Here is an 18970-nt window from a genome sequence, read left to right on the forward strand (position 1 = left end):
TAATTAAAACTAAAAATAAATAATTAAAACTAAAAATGAACTCTGGCTACTAAGTGGACTTAATATGGGTGCACATTCGGCTTATCCATGCAGATATATTTGACTAGAACATTTCCCAGTGGAATGTTATTATTATTATTATAAAGAACCGATATTGTTTTCCTCACTTCCCATTGCTTGTTTTTACAACTTTTAACTCCTTACTCTCACGATCCAATCATGACGACGTATTTCAAAAATTGGCAGGCGAATCCTCCAATCATGAAAGTTCCCCTACCTGCTCGGGGGATAGTGTATAAATATATTTTATAAACCTAACACAGTTAAGCATTAGACTAGTATTTTCATAGCATAATATCGTCAAAGTCGAGTTGATTTTAAGTAGATTTTAAGCGAGAAGACTGTTAAGTGCACGTTTTATACGATCAAGACGATTAAACTGTGGAATTCACATGCGTCGTCGTAATACGATGGAAAACAACCAGCTCCAGGTAAAAAAAAAAAAAATTAAAAACAATTAAACAATGAAATGCATGGGAAAAGAACATGGAAAACTATTTTTAAAACGCCGTTACAATAAACCCCCGTTGCATGTGCATTTATGTTGTTGAATGCAAAACTGGTGAGTATATAGTACATTGTTTTTAAAGTACTTCGACAACACTAAGTCAGATTTTGATGGTCCGCCATTTTCGATGTCAAATTGTTGAAACGGAGTTAATTAGTGTTTGTCAGCTGTGCTTTTGCACACGTTTCACTCTAGTTTAAGAATAACAACTTGTCATGTCTGACATTGTGATTTTGACTTAATTATACTGTTGTCAGGATCGACACACATTTCACTTAACAAAGGCCAGTTCTCCATATATAAGGCCTACCAGGCTATGCAATACATTGACACTGACTCCCATAATATTGTTTTGCAATAATATAAAATGAAGAGCAGAGGGTAGTTTAAGCTCTTCTCTTTGTGCAGTAAAAAAATCTTAATTCATAGAACATTGGATTGGCCTAAAAACAAACTATGAACCAACAAAAACAATTGACTCAGGACAGCATTGCACACTTAAAAGAGATGTTCATTCATCCATTCATTCATTCATTTTCTGAACTGCTTCATCCTCACTAGGGTTGTGAGGGGTGCTGGAGCCTATCCTAGCTGCCTTCAGGCAGACAAACAACATTTCACACTCAAACTCATACCTAGGGACAATTAAGAGTTTTCAACCAGCATACCTTGCATGTTTTGGAACCCACACAGGCGCATAGGAGAACATGCAATTTCCACACAGGTGGACTGACCTGGATTCGAACCCAGGACACCAGAATCATGAGGCCGACGCACTAACCACTCATCCGCTGGGCCCCCTGTAATGTGATTTCTTGATTTTTAATTAGATTGGGGTCGTCACTGTGCATTGCTCTTTCTTCTCAGGTGCCAAGTAAGAAGCCTTTGGAGACACTGAAAAAGTGGCTTCAAGAGACCAGTATAAAGCTAACACAAGTAAATGGACAGCGCAAATACGGGGGACCACCAAGTGGTGAGAAAATGAACATTTCCTTCTAGATTCTCGCAAGGCATACAACTCAAATGTCAAACCTTTCCCTACTTTTTTTCTTCATTTCTATGAAAGTGTGGAATGGTCCGGCACCAGGATCCAACTGTGAAGTTTTTATCACCCATATTCCTCGAGAGACCTACGAAGACAAACTGATTCCCCTTTTCAGTTCCGTGGGGCCTCTTTGGGAGTTTCGACTGATGATGAACTTCAGTGGGCATAACCGCGGTTTTGCCTATGCCAAATACGGCTCAGCGGAGGTTGCTCAAGAAGCAATACACCAGCTACACGGTCACATGCTGGAGCCCGGCGTGCACATAACCGTGTACCGTAGCACAGAGAAAAGGCAGCTTTGCATCACTGAGTTGCCAATGATCATCCAAAAAGATCAGCTTCTTAAGGTAATCCAGCTGCTCTGGGTTTTTTTTTAACTCCGAGAGTCGTTGTTTTTTTTTATAATTTAAATTTTACCCATAGTTAGGAATATAGTTTATATGCAGAGTTATTTTTGGCAGCATTTTTAATTTTCATTTTACTCTTTTGTATGAAAATAATTATAAGCCACACCCCCACACTCTGACCAGTGTGGCTTGGCCCCTCCCCTCCTGCGTGCTGATCACAATTCCCAATTTCCCACCGCATATTTCTCCACTGCTGTGTAAAATTCCTTCATTCATTTTCTGAACCGCTTTATCCTCATTAGGGTCGCGGGGGGTGCCGGAGTCTATCCCAGCTGACTCTGGGCCAGAGGCGGGGAAATGGACAACCATTCATGTTCACACTCATAGCTAGGGGCAATTTAGAGTGTCCAATCAGCCTAACATGCATGTTTTTGGAATGTAGGAGGAAACCGTAGTCCGGACAAGCGTGGCGTCGATTCTTGCTCGGTGCTGATTTGATTGGCCGTGCAAATAATTGTCTGTCTACCCGGAGGAAACCCACCTAGACCCGGGGAGAACATGCAAACTCCACACAGGTGGACCGACCAGGATTTGAACCCCCCTTACACAAAAAAAGTCAAAAAAATATTAAAATGATAACAGACTTTCTGAAAGAAATTGTGTCTATGATATCTTAAACTGAATTTTTTACTATTTAGTTGTGAATAAATATTGGTGTGGCAAACTTTCAGGTGCAGATTTGTGGTAGGCGACAGAAAAAATGCATTCAGGGTGCAGGCTGGGTAACTACATGTGCAATAGGCAAATGTCAGAGATCAAGAACATATGACAGAAATTCTGTCGCCTTTTCCTCTCGTCCGATGAAAACTGGCAATCATCTTTTGTTAAAGTCATCGAGATATGTTTTTAGCTCTTCGTTGTTACGTCATGAAATAAAAGTTGGGTGATGAAACAATTTCCTTCATGTTAACGAAAGGAACACTGTTTCCAGGTAAAATTAACAATACATTACATTTAACACAAACAAATACGGTTTTTTTTCTATCCGCCAGGTCCTGCGCAGAATGACAGAAGGTGTTGAGAGGCTTTATCTGAAGGGTCAATCCCAAAGAGAGACTTCGTTGGCTGTTGTCGACTTCACATCTCACCATGCTGCTTCTATGGCTAAGAGGGTGCTTGCAGAAGGTGGGTAAATTACAGTTACTGGCCATCCAATCATGGTTGGAACTTAACAATTACTGTAAAAGAGTGTCTCAGGGGTGTCCAAACATTTTTCTGTGAGGTCTACTTTCATAAAAATCAAAGAAAATCAGGTCCAACTAAATATCCTTCCATTGTCATTTGTTAAAGAGGATCGGAATGAGATTAAAAAAGAAAAAAACAGGTTTTTAAAGTTTATTTTTAAGTATTAACTTGTCATTGACGGCGATAGACGTTCAATGCATTTTGACTGGCAATGAGAGTGAAACAATTCAATGTTTCTAGTTAAAATATGTTTAGTCCTTTCTGGCTCTCCTTCCCTTGTGTGAGCCAGATGTTCGTTTTTGTCATCAACAATTGGTCTGTGTAATTCAACCCCGTGTTTGTGTGTGTCGGTGTAAAAGTGTTTTCTGTCTTTGTTTTGTAGCCCTTTGTCGGTTTGGGTGTCCCTCGTTTTCGTCCTCCCCAGTTATGTTTGTATTTTTGTTGTTTTTCCCAATTTTATTGCTTGTAAGGTTATTTTGTAATGATATTTTCTCCTGGGTTCCACTCCCCTCCGCACCCGAGGCTAATCATAACAATAAGCAGGCCTGCATGGCCCACAGGCTGTAGTTTGGACACCCCTGGTCTATCGAACGCTACCACTGTAGAACTGACTAACTGATATGATGTTGCTTTTATATATCGGGAACATTTTCTATTCTCTTGCTTTTTAATGGACACTTTTTCTTTCTTTCTAGCATTTAGGAAGCAGTATGGCTTAAACATCTCAGTCAACTGGCAAACCCAAATGCAAGCACATCCGGATAAAATGCTTTATCGCTTGGGCAACATGCGGGGGTCAGGCCCACTTCAACCCCTGCGACCGCCTCGGCTCGCTCGGGCTAAAATCTCCAGAGCCGCGGGTCCAAATCCGCATCCCTGCGCGGTAGCCTCCGCTCTCTCTTCCCTGGAGAATATTTGCGCTGTCACTGGAATCTGTGCACCGCAGTTTGAGTTCTTCTTTAGCCATTCTTGCTGCGAAGGATATTTAAACTTCATCTACAAGGTTTGTATCCCAGACGTAGGCGCCGTCTTCCCAGGGCGGCTGGTGGTCTGGCCCGGACCCAGCAAAGAAGCCACGCTGGAAAACGCGAGAGAGACGGCGGCTCAGCACGTCTTGCAGTATTTAAAGACTTTGTAATTTTGATCGAAAGTCCTTCAGACGCCTTGCAGTTGTTTTTGCAGTGGTTTGATATTCTTAATTAGTGTTTTTCATTCATTCTTGTTTGTTATACTATGCATGTTGTTATTAATACTCGTTATAATTGAGTGATTTGTTTGACGTTATTTGATTGGTTTGTTTGTTTTAAATAAAAGAAAGAAAAAAATGTTGTTGTCTTTCATTCATTCATCTTCCGTACAAGGTTTGTGGGGGTTGCTGGAGCGGATCCCAGCGTACTTTGAGCGAATGGTAGACCACACGTTAAACTGGTCGCCATACAGAGAGACAGACAATTATTTGCACGGCCAATCAAATCAGCACCGAGCAAGAATCGGCGCCACGCTTGTCCGAACTGAAGTTAGGCAAGTGAACCCCCTCCACCAGGGGCTGCGACCCTTTTTGACAGAGGGAGCCATAAATAATTCATATTTTCAAATGTTTTTCCGTGAGAACCATGCTCCGAATTTACTAAAAGTAAAAAAATACATGAAAATGTGTGCCTTTTTTGTCCTTTCAGCACTTAAAGTAAAAAAGTTACACTGAGTCGATGTGACACTCTTATTGTTGCGTTTGGGACTCTACTCTGTCACCAGTGGTTTCCATATTTTATCTCAGAGCCATCAAAAGAGCCACATGTGGCTCCCGAGCCATAGGTTCCCTACCCTTGCCCTATACCACAGGTGTCAAAGTGGCGGCCCGGGGGCCAAATATGGCCCGCCGCCTCATTTTGTGTGGCCCGAGTAAGTAAATCATGAGTGCCAAATTTCTGATTTAGGATCAAATTCAAATGAAGATTATAGATGTATATTATATTTCCTGATTTTCCACTTTTTAAATCAATAATTCCATTTTTTTTATCCATTTTTTTCTTTTGGTGTTTTTAGGTCAAAAAGCATTTTGTAAAATCTAAAAATGAATATATAAAAATATTTTCGGTTTTCCACTTTAATATTGAATATAATTTAAAAAAATGTTTCCATTAGAAATGAAAAACAAATGATTATTAGATGTTCTCTTACTAAGAAAAAAAAGTTCAAATAAACAGTTTTATATCTATAAAAAAACTTAATATTTAGGGCTTTTGATCCGGTTCTTATAATCCAATTAAAAAATTGGAATATTACATTGAAAAAAATCTAAATATTATATCTAAAATGGTCCGGCCCACATGAAATCTAGTTGATGTTATTGCGGCCCGCGAACAAACCCGAGTTTGACACCCTTGCCCTATACCATCAGGTGGGTGTGGTGGTCTTTATGACAAAACATTACAACAAAAATAAGAATAATTATACTACACATACACCACAGCTACCTGTGGGCTGGGATTCAAAAGATATTTAATTTTGCTTTGGGAAATTATCAAAATATTTACTGCATTAGAAAATAAATGTCACTATCTTTGTGAGGGAAATTATAAATTATTCCCCTCCAAAACTGCACAAACATCTATAATAACACAAAAAGTTTGAATATGTTCACACTGGATGCTTAAAAGGTTTTTCTAAGCCCTGTCCAAATCATGATCACAATATATTATGATTATCATTTTTTACCTAATCACAAAGTGCTACTTTGGCCCAAGATAAAATAAATAAATAAATAAACCATGCATCTGAGGTTCATTGTTGTAAATAATCAGATGTAGAACCGTTTTTATATTTTAAAAAATCCCTGAGGAATTCCATCTCTGCCACACTGTGTTTTTTGTCTGCTGTATTCCATTCACGTGGATTCCCACTAATTGACTAATGACTCTCATTCAGGTCAAGGGTACGTTGGCCAGAGGGCTGGACACAAATGTGGACACTGCTTGTATTCATCATCTGATACAATTTCAGTTGGAAACATTGAGAGCAAGTCGGAGACGCCGAGCGAGAAGAAGTTCCAAAAAATGGGTGCCAATTTGACTCTGTGCTGCTGTCACTTCTTCCTCAAATACAACAGGGAGAAGAAAAAATCACTCCTGCGGTAAGCTGCTGTTGTGCGGGTTTACAAATCCAAATCTAGCATCCTCATTTAATTTAACATGTTTTCACTTTGCAGCATGAACAGTGCCCAAACTTCAAATACAACCAAGACACTGAAGGAGCTTTCTGGCGAATCCAGCGACACAGAGGAGGAGAACCAATTTGGGCAAGAGCTCACTTCAAGGTCTCCACGGACCACGCCACAAAACCAGGGGGCAAATAAACACGCCTCCTCATATCGGAGAAGGGAATCGGACCGAGAACTTCAGGCTTTCATCAGCATGAGGAATCAGGTTGACCAGGCAACAGAGGTAAGAGCTTTCAGTGGCGGACTGGAAGACTTTCAATAACCCTCATAATAATTATCACTACCCCTTATGCCAGTGGTTCGAGTGGGACTTGACATGTATGGGACGGGGGGCTAAAATTTAGGCCTGGTGTTGCCAACCGTTCCTTGAAAAAAAAAGAAAATATTGAAAAAATGTGTTTTATTGTCATTATTATGTGTGTATCGCCCATATCTGGCGTTACGGTTCGTATCACAATTCAATTGCCACGATTGTGATTAATCCCGATACTACACTTTAAGATGATTATTGCAATTTTCATTATACCGCTTTGGTAAAAAGTATTCAAAATGTCCTTAGAAGTACATTTATATCAATTTATTTCTTAAACCTCATACAGCACTAAAGTAAAAATGTTTTATGTTTCAACAACATATGGGCTTCAGTGTATCATTTTCTTAGTTTTTAGTCCAAACCAGCTTTAGTCCAAAATTCTAAATATTAAAAAAACATCTTATTGGATGTATGGCATTCAATAATAATCATAATTTCCAGATGCCTGTCAACTTATGAATTTATTTGGGGGGTTTCTACCACCTGGCTTTCTGGGGGAAACCCAGCATACCCCTTGTGAGTTTTTTTTTTTACTCTTGTTTTTTTACGGTTTCACAGCTATTGTTGAGATATTTATAGTATATGGGAACATTTAATGTTTCAACAACAAGATTAGTTCAAAAGAGCAGCCACACACTGGCAATAAAAGAATCATAGTTCAACTAAACACATTGCATGTGACAACTTTCAGATTCACATAATAATATGATGGAACAAATTAAACACTTAAATCATGTTCCTTTTTGATAAATAGGCCAATATCTTATTAGGCTTAGACGTTTAAAAAAAACATCTAGCGTGGAACGTTAGACGCTTCTTTTATTGTTGCGCATAATGAGCAGTGTAACTGAATAAAATGTTTCCATTAATTAATCATATGAAATGAGTGCTGTCAAAAGTAAATAAAAGATAAAATGTTAATTGTAATTGCTTTGAATTAACTTAATTATAAGCCTTTTCATAATCATCCCCACAACAAGCAATGTAAGGGAAAACGATCATTTACGCTTAATTTACAATATTTCTAATTTTTTCAATGTATTTTACATTATATTTTCACCCAAGGAATGGGAACAACTTAATTTTGACATCCATACTTTACGCTACGCCAAACGAGAAGTGAGAGCAAGATGGAGGAAAATTCTGCTGCAATTAGGTGAAACACTTTTACTGCTCTTGGGTCCTCCTCACTTCCTTCAAAAAAACAGAACACACTCCAGAACTACTAATAAATAGGTTGTTTCTCTCCCTGCAGGTTATCAGTCTGAAGTTGATGCACTGTTGTATGTCAACAAACAAAATTACGTGAATCGTCACCAAGAGAGCCTCACTACAGCTACTGCACTCTTAACCCAGTTGTTGGAAAACTCTTCCCTGTTTCCGCCAGGAACAGGACATCGGACCAGATACCTCTATGTCATGGTACACTCATCCCCTAAAACACAGGTGTCAAAGTGCCGGCCCGGGGGCCAAATCTGGCCCACCGCCTCATTTTGTGCGGCCCGAGAAAGTAAATCATGAGTTTCTATTTTAGGATCAAATTCAAATGTACATTACATTTCCTGATTTTCCCCTTTTTAAAATCAATCATTGAATTTTTTTTAATCCAATATTTTTTCTTTTGTGTTTTTAGTACAAAAAGCATTTTGTAAAATCTAAAAATTAATGTACAAATATTTTCCGTTTTCCACTTTAACATTGTACATAATTTAAAAAGATAATTAATTTCCATTTGAAATGAAAAACAAAATTTTCCATTACTAAGAAAAAGTTGCTTAAATAAGCATTGTTTTAGATCTGTAAAAACTGACTATTTAGGGCTTTTGATTCAGTTCTTTTAATCCAATTAAAAATAAAAATAAAATAAAAATCTAAATATTAGATCTAAAATGGTCCGACCAGATGAAATGGCGTGTGACCTTAATGCGGCCCGCGAACCAACCTGAGCTTCTCTTGTATTTTTATCTATTTTCTCATTTATTTTTACCTCCTTACAATAAGTAAATACATTCCTTATGCAGTTGACTGTATGAAGCATGGGGACTTTCTTCTTTTTCCATTTCTATTTTAGGATCGCCTGGTATCCCTGGACAGCGGCGAAGAGTTTGTCAATCTGGCGATGGAAAAATATCCAAAGGCTTAGAGAAAAAAAATGTCAATGGCAGTTTAACATGAGCATCAATACCATCCGTAGCAGTTGTAATGGATGTGTATAACTGTCAATGGCAGTGAACGAGTTAAAGGTGCCATGAAATACTGCAGGATGTTTTTGGGACGTGGAAGGAAAGCGGAGTACCTGAAGAAAACCCATGCAACCTCCACATAGAAGCTCTTTAACATGAGAACTGTGAAGCGGCGAACAATACCGTCTACCAGCCATTAATGGAACACAACATTTACACATACCTAACAACCCCCCAAATCCCCCCCAAAAAGTAGCTTCTAAGGTCATTTGACTTTACTGCCGTCTTTCTGCTTTCAACGTTATCAATATGATAAAAACAAGACTGCTGCCTGTTTGTCTTTCCATGTGTCTGCTGGGAGAAACACAATTACGTATTCCTTTGCTTGCCGTTTTGTTGTTTTCACACCTCTAATTGCAAATCACTGTCATCATCCCATACTAATGGGCCAAGGTGTGAAGCAACAACTGCAAATGGTTGAACGAAACCTCGAAGGACATCCTGCAGAGGAAAGCAAAGTGTGCTGCAAAATAAACATTTGTTTAATTAAGAATTAAAGGTATTTGGGATACAACCAAATGCTCCTCTTCATTATTATATTTATGAAGTGTGTGTGTGTATGTGTCATTGTTTACCTTCAACATGCACAAGGGACTAAAGATGGAAATGAGTTGAATTATTAAATAAATCAAACTCAAGCTGGATAATAGCTCAATGCTGGTCTGGAACAGTCTCAACACAAAATCCTTAGTATGCACCACCGACCAGTTTTAGATCGAGAAAAGACCTTTGGAAACCATGACTGAAACTGATTTTGAAACCAAGACCAGTTTTGAGTTTTTCCTTCCGTATGTTATGAAAACCTTTTATTCCACTGACCATAAAATTCAACATCTAATTGACACTGAATTTCAATTGTTCTGACCAAGTGTCAACTGAATGTAGTATTCTTTTGTGCCGTTTTTGACTCTTACTGTGGTTTCACATCCCCTGTCCACTCTAGCAAGCCCATCTCTGGGAATGATACGACTCATTAAGGTAAGGCAGTGTGATATCATTTCAAGATTTAAAAATGAATGACGGTGGCCTGGTGGACGATTGGTTAGCCCGTCAGCCTCACAGTTCTGGCATCCTGGGTTCAAAACCAGGTCGATCCACCTGTGTGGAGTTTGCATGTTCTCCCTGGACCTGCGTGGGTTTCCTCTGGGTACTCCGGTTTCCTCCCACATTCCAAATACATGCACGGTAGGCTGTTTGGACACTCTAAATTGCCCCTAGGTATGAGTGTGAACATGAATGGTTGTCTGAATGACAAATTTCATAATGAGCATTTTGGACAAACTGGAGAAACTGAAATATTGCCCATTTTGATGATGATTCGATACCATATTGACAATGTATTCGATAATTGGTAGTTATTGGATTGGATTGGATAACTTTATTCATCCCGTATTCGGGAAATTTCATTGTGGCAGTAGCAAGAGGGTGATTAGACAGAACAACAAAGCAAAAGCACAAAGTACAAAGCAAATCAAAGTAAATGGGATCATTGAGAATCACCAAATCAAATCATTGAGATAGAAAAGCAGCAAAAACACAAAACGAGCAAGAGTGGACATTGTACTTTTACATCTTGCAGCCTAATTTACACGAAATAAACATTTTAGGTGATGTTTGAAAAGTAATATGAAAAAATTGCATTGTCGATTGTCTACTCTAGGGTAGGGCAGTCATTATGACGTCGATCGTTGGCAGGATTGACCAATGACGATTGCTTGGGGAGGGTACCAGAAAAGTATAAATGAGATGGACAGGAGAGAGGTTTTGACAGAACCCTCTGAGGCCTCCATCTCCCCCATGTTCGCCGAGGGTCAATTAGATCTTTGCTTCCCACAGCAAGGCAACATTTCCTGCAGAAAGCCCTTAACTGAAGATCTACTCTACTTTGTGGTATTTTCTCTCACCTCTGTCGTCATAGTGCTGCTCAATCTTTTTGTCATCGTCTCCTTGTTGCACTTCAGGCACGTATAATTCCTTTTCAACTAAAGGTTGTGCGTGACTTGATTTTACATTGCTTTGAATGTTGTCTTCTTGTTGTAGGCAGCTGCACACTCCCACCAACTACCTCCTCCTCTCTTTGGCGGTCAGCGACTGCCTGGTTGGCTTGGAGATATTACCAGTAGAAATGTACAAGCTGACTTTTTGCTGGTATCTTGGTGATCGTCTGTGTTCTCTGTATAACTATACAGTTCTTATCATAACATCCGCATCAGTTGGAAACATGTTGCTGATATCGATTGACCGTTATGTGGCGATTTGTGATCCTCTGCATTATAACACCAAAGTGACTGTGAAAAGAATTCATTGTTGCGTTTCTCTGTGTTGGATCTTATCTGTTGCTTACTGTGGATTCATATTTTCTAGTGAGCTGAGCCACCCTGGAAAGTCAAAATCCTGTAATGGAGAGTGTGTCATTTTTTTAGATCACCAGAAAGGAGTGTTGGATGTGATCGCGACTTTCATCCTTCCACTGAGCATAATTATCATGCTGTACACCAGAGTGTTTGTCGTTGCCGTGTCTCAGGCGCGGGCCATGCGCTCTCATGTTATACATGGCAAACAGCAAAGAGCAAAGAGATCTGAATTGAAGGCTGCCAGAATGCTTGGCTTTCTTGTTCTCATATTCATTGTTTGCTTCTGTCCATATTTTGTTGTAAGTGTAGGATCTATTGTTCATCCAAATGATGTCATAAATATTACCACCATATATTTGTACCATGTAAATTCTTTGTTGAACCCATTGATATATGCCTTCTTCTACCCTTGTTTTAGAAATGCTTTTAAGCACATTGTCACTTTACGCATACTGCAGCCTGGGTCCTGTGATTTCAACATACTGTAAATGTGCACTCCAATCTTTGTTATGGGGGAAAAAGTGTTTAATCTCCTATGAATGTGCTTGTCTTACAGCAGTTTACTGGAAGCGTTTTACTGTCAATGAAAGTTCTCACTCGGGTTCCTTTGTTGTTGAAGCTGGACTTAACAATTACTACGGCACACAAAAAAAATATAACTTTGTTTGCATGATCAAATATTATGATAAAATTGTCGACGGTCAACTTGATCATGTGTATAATGTGTTTGCAAGTCTTAACAGCTCTAATAAAGTCATCAAGCCAAGTGGTATCCACTTAATCTTAATCATCCACATCATACATGCATATATATATATATATATATATATATATATATATATATATATATATATATATATATATATATATATATATATATATGACCCTATTTGACTTGGACAGGCTCCAGCGCCCCATATATATATATATACAGACACCCCCCGAGGTTAAAGCGGTTCAGAAAATGAATGAATGAATGTAAAATGAATGACAAATGTCATAGAGCATTTTGGACAAACTGGAGAAACTCAAATATTGCCCATTTTGATGATGATTTGATACCATATTGACAATGTATTCGATAATTGGTAGTTATTGGATTAGATTGGATAACTTTATTCATCCCGTATTAGGGAAAATTCATCGTGGCAGTAGCAAGAGGGTGATTAGACAGACAACAAAGCAAAAGCACAAAGTACAAAGCAAATCAAAGTAAATGGGATCATTGAGAATCACCAAATCAAATCATTGAGATAGAAAAGCAGCAAAAACACAAAACGAGCAAGAGTGGACATTGTACTTTTACATCTGGCAGCCTAATTTACACAAAATAAACATTTTAGGTGATGTTTGAAAAGTAATGTGAAAAAATCGCATCATCGATTGTCTACTCTAGGGTAGGGCAGTCATTATGACGTCGATCTTTGGCAGGATTGACCAATGACGATTGCTTGGGGAGGGTACCAGAAAAGTATAAATGAGATGGACAGGAGAGAGGTTTTGACAGAACCCTCTGAGGCCTCCATCTCCCCCATGTTCGCCGAGGGTCAATTAGATCTTTGCTTCCCACAGCAAGGCAACATTTCCTGCAGAAAGCCCTTAACTGAAGATCTAATCTACTTTGTGGTATTTTCTCTCACCTCTGTCGTCATAGTGCTGCTCAATCTTTTTGTCATCGTCTCCTTGTTGCACTTCAGGCACGTATAATTCCTTTTCAACTAAAGGTTGTGCGTGACTTGATTTTACATTGCTTTGAATGTTGTCTTCTTGTTGTAGGCAGCTGCACACTCCCACCAACTACCTCCTCCTCTCTTTGGCGGTCAGCGACTGCCTGGTTGGCTTGGAGATATTACCAGTAGGAATGTACAGGCTGACTTTTTGCTGGTATCTTGGTGATCGTCTGTGTTCTCTGTATAACTATACAGTTCTTATCATAACATCCGCATCAGTTGGAAACATGTTGCTGATATCGATTGACCGTTATGTGGCGATTTGTGATCCTCTGCATTATAACACCAAAGTGACTGTGAAAAGAATTCATTGTTGCGTTTCTCTGTGTTGGATCTTATCTGTTGCTTATTGTGGATTTATATTTTCTAGTGAGCTGAGCCAACCTGGAAAGTCAAAATCCTGTAATGGAGAGTGTGTCATTTTTTTAGATCACCAGAAAGGAGTGTTGGATGTGATCGCGACTTTCATCCTTCCACTGAGCATAATTATTATGCTGTATACCAGAGTGTTTGTTGTTGCTGTGTCTCAGGCGCGGGCCATGCGCTCTCATGTTATACATGGCAAACAGCAAAGAGCAAAGAGATCTGAATTGAAGGCTGCCAGAATGCTTGGCTTTCTTGTTCTCATATTCATTGTTTGCTTCTGTCCATATTTTGTTGTAAGTGTAGGATCTAATGTTCATCCAAATGATGTCATAAATATTACCACCCTATATTTGTACCAGGTAAATTCTTTGTTGAACCCATTGATATATGCCTTCTTCTACCCTTGTTTTAGAAATGCTTTTAAGCACATTCTCACTTTACGCATACTGCAGCCTGGGTCCTGTGATTTCAACATACTGTAAATGTGCACTCCAATCTTTGTTATGGGGCAAAAGGTGTTTAATCTCCTGTGAATGTGCTTGTCTTACAGCAGTTTACTGGAAGCGTTTTACTGTCAATGAAAGTTCTCACTCGGGTTCCTTTGTTGTTGATGCTGGACTTAACAATTACTACTGCACACTAAAAAATATAACTTTGTTTGCATGATCAAATATTGTGATAAAATTGTCGAGGGTCAACTTGATTATGTGTATAATGTGTTTGCTAGTCTTAACAGCTCTAATAAAGTCATCGAGCCAAGTGGTATCCACTTAATCTTAATCATCCACATCATACATGCATATATATATATATATATATATATATATATATATATATATATATATATATATATATATATGGGGCGCTGGAGCCTGTCCAAGTCAAATAGGGTCATATATATATATATATATATATACTTATATATAGGATTTACAAGCTCTTAAGTTTATTAACATGTGCATTTATTTGGCTATGATTAAAAAACACAATACAATACAGTACAATACATCTATAATATATAAATATAATATATCAATATAATAAAGTTACTATATATTATATAGTAACTTTAAGGCATCTCTGCGATATGTGTTGAACTAAACTTGAATTATTTTTGAGATTTTTAATATTTCTGACGCAATATGGCCGACAAGTGAGGATGCTCGTTCCAGTTGGGATAAACGCATATCAGACGTCTAGTGTTATGTGGTGCTTGCACACCGGACTTTTGGACTGTCGCTGGGGCAAACCTGCAGGCGAACCTTAGCCAAAAACAAGAAAACTAAAAACTAAAAACAAGACAACAAAATACTGCGTTTTTTGAAGGTACGTTTTAGTCGTCTGGGCATGTACCTGACAACAAACATTGAAAAAAAAGAATGTTAAACCTCATTTATAGCGGAAAGGCATCTTCTCACTTATTTAGCTAACTTTTTTCACTGCACATGTCCAAATGCACTTTTGCCAAAGTTTTGGTCACTATAAACAAATTACGACGGTGGCCTAGTTCAGTAAGCATTTCTGGTGAATTCGATCCTGGTGTGCGTTTTATTTTTGCTGCAAATTGGTTTAATTCTATCCGTCTGCTATCACTAAACTGTGTTATGATTTGTAACTAAACTTCTTCTATATCTGAACATTTATTTTTATTTTTTATGTTTTTAGATTTTTTCCTTTTTACAGATCAAGTTTTTAGCTCAGCGTTCTTTTGTTGTTGTTGGCAAAAATCATTTATACATGTCTACCAAAAGGGTGTTGGAGTTAAAAGCATTGCACCTGTCAAAAGGTCAAGGTCACAACAATGCTAATAAGTCAAAATAGCAGAAATTCCCCTGCTTTTTTCATTGGATCATTTTCAATTTTGCTGGGCCTAGATCAGGGGTGTCTAGATTTTTTCTTCTTCTACTTTGCTAAGTTGAACAGCATCACGATCAGGCAAAAAGAGCTAATTTGTATTTATTTGAGGTATTATTTTATTGGCTGCTGTTGACTGTGATGGACACCCAAACTAATGGCAGGAAACATGATCACTCAATGCCAGACTTCCGAGTTAAAATAGATTTGATGTCTATAATTGTCAATGGCCGTGATTGAGTTCAGGGCCTTCTTTCTGTGTTTTTCTTGACTGTATCTGTTGATGTGTACAGTTTCTATGAACTAAAATTGGAGGGTAATTCAAGAGAAACTGATCACATTCAGACTCGATTATAAACTTTTACCTTCATCCTAAACTCTCATAAATGCATATGCATTACAGTACCCAAATGGCGAGATATTTTATATAGACTATTGTGCTTTTCTCCAACGTTAGATGGCGGTCACTCAGGTGTCCTCGAATAAGTGTGCAGGAGGTTTCCAGAAGGTCTTTGAACACGACAGGTGATACCCGAGTATGTCTGTGTATTTACAATTTTGGTGGGGTAGTTAACCAGAGCTTCTTTTTGGTTCTTTTTGCTTTTTTGCAGCAAGGAGCTAAAGTGCAAAATGAAATTTGCCGTCTTCCTGCCGCCTAAAGCGGAGACGGACAAATGTCCCGTCCTGTACTGGCTCTCAGGTATGCATTCTTGCTTCGTACTCCAAAATTGCATTTCTGCTCACTTATTTATCCAATCATTGGGAAAGGTCTCCCTGGAGTGGTATGAAGAATGAATGCAATAGTAATTGGTTATCTTTAAGTTCATTCCTCTTGGTTTAAATCTTTACTGTTTGTTCTTACAAATATGGATGCATTTTTTTTAAATAGTTGAACTCTTCTGAAATAAAGTTTAATGGACATCAGCTTATTCTCCCATTTAAAAAAACTCATTGGCTGCCAGTGGTAGTACTACTAGTTGTGCAATCCATTTTAACCATTTTGACTATTTATATGGATTTTACCCTTCTTGTCAATTGCAGGCCATGAGTTTTTTTTACTACTCAATGTATTGCTTCCCTGTACTCATTTCAATGCTATTGATTACATTTAAAAAAAAGGATGATTTGGGGGCCGTAGTTTGTTTTTCATGGAAATGCCCCCAAATCAGCAGGAAGGAACATTTATATATTTTAAAATCAACCAGTGACCTGCAGTTTACTGGCCAGCCCGGAAATGACTTTTTCTACTCGATTTACTGTTAACATTTGATTCAGTTATAAATATTTATTAACAAGAATGAACAAAGCAGTGATAATAAATACTACACAAAAACGAATAAATTATGCAATAATCCTAACGTTAACTAAATGACCCTGGTCCTCTGGTATCTCGCAGGTCTGACGTGCACCGAACAGAACTTCATCACCAAGGCAGGCAGTCAGCTGGCAGCCGCGGACAACGGGATCATCATTGTTGCACCGGACACCAGCCCACGTATGGCAACACGACGATGTTTACAAATCACATTTTGTGACAGCGCTGTTGAGTGAAGTTTGGGTGTATTTGTTGTAGCGTAGGGTTGTTTTGACTTTGGCCAATTTTGAGCTTTTAAATCTAGGAATGTTTGAAGACTGCGCCTGTGTTTTTTCCAGGTGGCTGCGCCGTTGAGGGTGAGGATGACAGCTGGGATTTGGGCACCGGCGCTGGTTTCTATGTGGACGCCACTCAGGAGCCCTGGAAGAGCAACTACCGCATGTACTCTTATGTCACCCAAGAGGTGCGTCAATGGGGTTTCGTGGCTTTCATTTGACCTTAACGCAAAAAACATTGCGGAGACCAACTTTTTGTTTTCTGTCTCGCTCTCAGCTGCCCAAGCTAATCAACGAAAACTTCCCTGCCGATCCTGATAGAATGTCCATCAGTGGTCACTCTATGGGCGGCCATGGGGCACTTATCTGTGCCCTGAAAAACCCTGGAAAGTACAAGGTACATTTTTTTTCCAGTTCAGTTGTGCACCACAAAATAAGGTTGTGTAAAAATAGGAAAATGGGTTTTTGCATAATTATACTTTTGATCAAGCTCTCTTAAATGTGATTTTCCCGACATTTATGATCTCTTTGTTTTTCAAAGTTTGTTTAACTAATCCAAGTGTATATAGTTGTTATAATACATACCATTTACTGGTTCTACGGCAGGCTGTATCTGCATTCGCTCCCATCTGCAACCCAACGCAATGCCCGTGGGGGCACAAAGCATTCGCTGCCTATCTTGGTCCTGACCGCACTACCTGGGAGGTAAGCAGTTCACGTCATCTCCTCTTGGACTGGCGAAAATATGTTATTTTGTGAGCTCAGAATTTTTTGGGGAGTGGCTACTTGGTTGAAAACTTTTTTTAATGCTTCGTTATTATTGAAAGTCACAGGAAGAATTACAATGTACCCAAAATTTAATGTGGTTTACAAACTTAAATTTACAGACAAGTTGGCCGTGACCCTCTTTCACGCCTTATGAATAGATTCCACGATGGCGATAAACGGGTGGATAAGAGTTTGCGAATAAAAACATACACAAAGGTCAAACAGTCGAGTGAAAGTGCCTACGACAATAACGTACGCCTGTGGTGGCCTCCAAGGAGTACGACGCCACAGCCCTGGCGTTGAAGTACTCTGGCCCGCAACTGGACATCCTGTTGGACCAGGGCCGCGAGGACCAGTTCCTATCCGCTGGCCAACTGCTGCCTGACAAATTGATCGCCGTCTGTTCCGAAAAGAAGATCCCCGTCGTCTTTCGCCTGCAACCGGTCAGTCCAATTCCTTTTACTTATGCTGTTCATATTGAAGTCTATTACATATAGTATTTCAAACATGATTGAAAAAAATACTATTTGAAATAGATGTATTTTATCTAAAGTATAAAAAAGAGGAAAATGATTTAAAAATTACAACCATATTTTTAAGATGTTATTTAAATAAGCTATTAATTAGCGTTATTATTTTTTTCACATCATTATGAGTACAAGTAATAGGGATGCACCAAAAAAGTCCAAAACATGTAACTAAATTAAACCTTTTTAAATGAGCAATTATTTTGTTGATTGATATGCAAGTGTGAACCTTGACAGACGTTAAACCGTTTTTTTTATTTTAATTCCTTACATTTTCATAAAAATAAGATGGGAGTAAATTGGATTGTAAAAAATAAAGTGCAACTTTAAAAAAAAAATCTGGCTGGGGAAATATGACCAATAGTGTTGTTCCGACAGTGTTGGTTTGAGAACCCTTACATTACCAGTCCAATGGAACAAGAGCATGACCATACGTGTTATTTTCCCCAATCTGCCCGCCTAAAGTCTTTTTTTGCTTGTAGAGCTCAGTGTAAATTTGGTAAAAGTAAATATAGTTAATTGCAAATGAGATGAGACTCTTTTTGGGCGCCGAATTTTAGGTGCATCTCTAAAAAAATATATTATTGGTAGCGCTGTGAAAACAAAATTTCCATTTTTTTTTGTCTTGTAGGGCTATGACCACAGCTACTTCTTCATCTACTCCTTCATCAATGATCATATCAAGCACCATGCCAAGTTCCTCAATGCATAAGCAACTTTCTCAGAGTTTAATCAGCTAACCACTGTTAGAATGTGACTGTGTGCTCGCTGGTTTCACGCAATAAAATATCCTGCTTTGCCAT

The 18970-nt window shown here is 38.6% G+C and overlaps 5 protein-coding genes across 5 annotated transcripts; all 5 read left to right on the top strand.

Annotated features, from left to right (window-relative positions):
- Positions 1–272: 272 nt before the first annotated feature.
- Positions 273–4524, top strand: dnd1 (DND microRNA-mediated repression inhibitor 1). The gene is made up of 5 exons (XM_077616454.1): positions 273–491; positions 1436–1541; positions 1635–1960; positions 3013–3145; positions 3901–4524. Exons 1-5 carry the CDS (start codon positions 453–455, stop codon positions 4341–4343), a joined length of 1047 nt encoding a protein of 348 aa, XP_077472580.1. The 5' UTR covers positions 273–452; the 3' UTR covers positions 4344–4524.
- A 1553-nt stretch (positions 4525–6077) lies between these two features.
- LOC144086862 (melanoregulin) lies at positions 6078–9370 on the top strand. Its single transcript, XM_077617021.1, has 6 exons — positions 6078–6137; positions 6206–6335; positions 6411–6645; positions 7801–7891; positions 7991–8157; positions 8807–9370. The coding sequence occupies exons 1-6, from the start codon at positions 6116–6118 to the stop codon at positions 8876–8878; spliced, it is 717 nt and encodes a 238-aa protein (XP_077473147.1). The 5' UTR covers positions 6078–6115; the 3' UTR covers positions 8879–9370.
- A 1396-nt stretch (positions 9371–10766) lies between these two features.
- Positions 10767–11962, top strand: LOC144086861 (trace amine-associated receptor 1-like). Its single transcript, XM_077617020.1, has 2 exons — positions 10767–10943; positions 11023–11962. The coding sequence occupies exons 1-2, from the start codon at positions 10776–10778 to the stop codon at positions 11818–11820; spliced, it is 966 nt and encodes a 321-aa protein (XP_077473146.1). The 5' UTR covers positions 10767–10775; the 3' UTR covers positions 11821–11962.
- Positions 11963–12856: 894 nt separating this feature from the next.
- LOC144086933 (trace amine-associated receptor 1-like) lies at positions 12857–13910 on the top strand. The gene is made up of 2 exons (XM_077617130.1): positions 12857–13029; positions 13109–13910. The coding sequence occupies exons 1-2, from the start codon at positions 12866–12868 to the stop codon at positions 13908–13910; spliced, it is 966 nt and encodes a 321-aa protein (XP_077473256.1). The 5' UTR covers positions 12857–12865.
- A 683-nt stretch (positions 13911–14593) lies between these two features.
- On the top strand, positions 14594–18969 carry esd (esterase D/formylglutathione hydrolase). Its single transcript, XM_077616697.1, has 9 exons — positions 14594–14754; positions 15740–15807; positions 15894–15982; positions 16679–16777; positions 16936–17060; positions 17150–17269; positions 17479–17577; positions 17916–18083; positions 18799–18969. Exons 2-9 carry the CDS (start codon positions 15740–15742, stop codon positions 18877–18879), a joined length of 849 nt encoding a protein of 282 aa, XP_077472823.1. The 5' UTR covers positions 14594–14754; the 3' UTR covers positions 18880–18969.
- The last annotated feature ends 1 nt before the right edge of the window (position 18970 follows it).

The sequence above is a fragment of the Stigmatopora argus genome, chromosome 13 (assembly GCF_051989625.1).
Source record: "Stigmatopora argus isolate UIUO_Sarg chromosome 13, RoL_Sarg_1.0, whole genome shotgun sequence".
In the NCBI taxonomy this organism is placed as follows: domain Eukaryota; kingdom Metazoa; phylum Chordata; class Actinopteri; order Syngnathiformes; family Syngnathidae; genus Stigmatopora; species Stigmatopora argus.

What these genes read in the sequence shown, in the direction of transcription:
- LOC144086862 (XM_077617021.1), top strand. Translation starts at nt 6,116, where the DNA reads ATGACTCTCATTCAGGTCAAGG. An exon ending in GACTCTCATTCAGGTCAAGG is followed by an intron (nt 6,138 to 6,205) that starts GTACGTTGGCCA and finishes ATACAATTTCAG; the next exon opens with TTGGAAACATTGAGAGCAAG. An exon ending in CCAGATACCTCTATGTCATG is followed by an intron (nt 8,158 to 8,806) that starts GTACACTCATCC and finishes TTTCTATTTTAG; the next exon opens with GATCGCCTGGTATCCCTGGA.
- LOC144086933 (XM_077617130.1), top strand. Translation starts at nt 12,866, where the DNA reads ATGTTCGCCGAGGGTCAATTAGATCTTTGCTTCCCACAGCAAGGCAAC. An exon ending in GTCTCCTTGTTGCACTTCAG is followed by an intron (nt 13,030 to 13,108) that starts GCACGTATAATT and finishes TTCTTGTTGTAG; the next exon opens with GCAGCTGCACACTCCCACCA.
- esd (XM_077616697.1), top strand. Translation starts at nt 15,740, where the DNA reads ATGGCGGTCACTCAGGTGTCCTCGAATAAGTGTGCAGGAGGTTTCCAG. An exon ending in AAGGTCTTTGAACACGACAG is followed by an intron (nt 15,808 to 15,893) that starts GTGATACCCGAG and finishes GCTTTTTTGCAG; the next exon opens with CAAGGAGCTAAAGTGCAAAA. An exon ending in TGCACCGGACACCAGCCCAC is followed by an intron (nt 16,778 to 16,935) that starts GTATGGCAACAC and finishes TGTTTTTTCCAG; the next exon opens with GTGGCTGCGCCGTTGAGGGT.
- dnd1 (XM_077616454.1), top strand. Translation starts at nt 453, where the DNA reads ATGCGTCGTCGTAATACGATGGAAAACAACCAGCTCCAG. An exon ending in ATACGGGGGACCACCAAGTG is followed by an intron (nt 1,542 to 1,634) that starts GTGAGAAAATGA and finishes TTTCTATGAAAG; the next exon opens with TGTGGAATGGTCCGGCACCA. An exon ending in TAAGAGGGTGCTTGCAGAAG is followed by an intron (nt 3,146 to 3,900) that starts GTGGGTAAATTA and finishes CTTTCTTTCTAG; the next exon opens with CATTTAGGAAGCAGTATGGC.
- LOC144086861 (XM_077617020.1), top strand. Translation starts at nt 10,776, where the DNA reads ATGTTCGCCGAGGGTCAATTAGATCTTTGCTTCCCACAGCAAGGCAAC. An exon ending in CCTTGTTGCACTTCAGGCAC is followed by an intron (nt 10,944 to 11,022) that starts GTATAATTCCTT and finishes TGTTGTAGGCAG; the next exon opens with CTGCACACTCCCACCAACTA.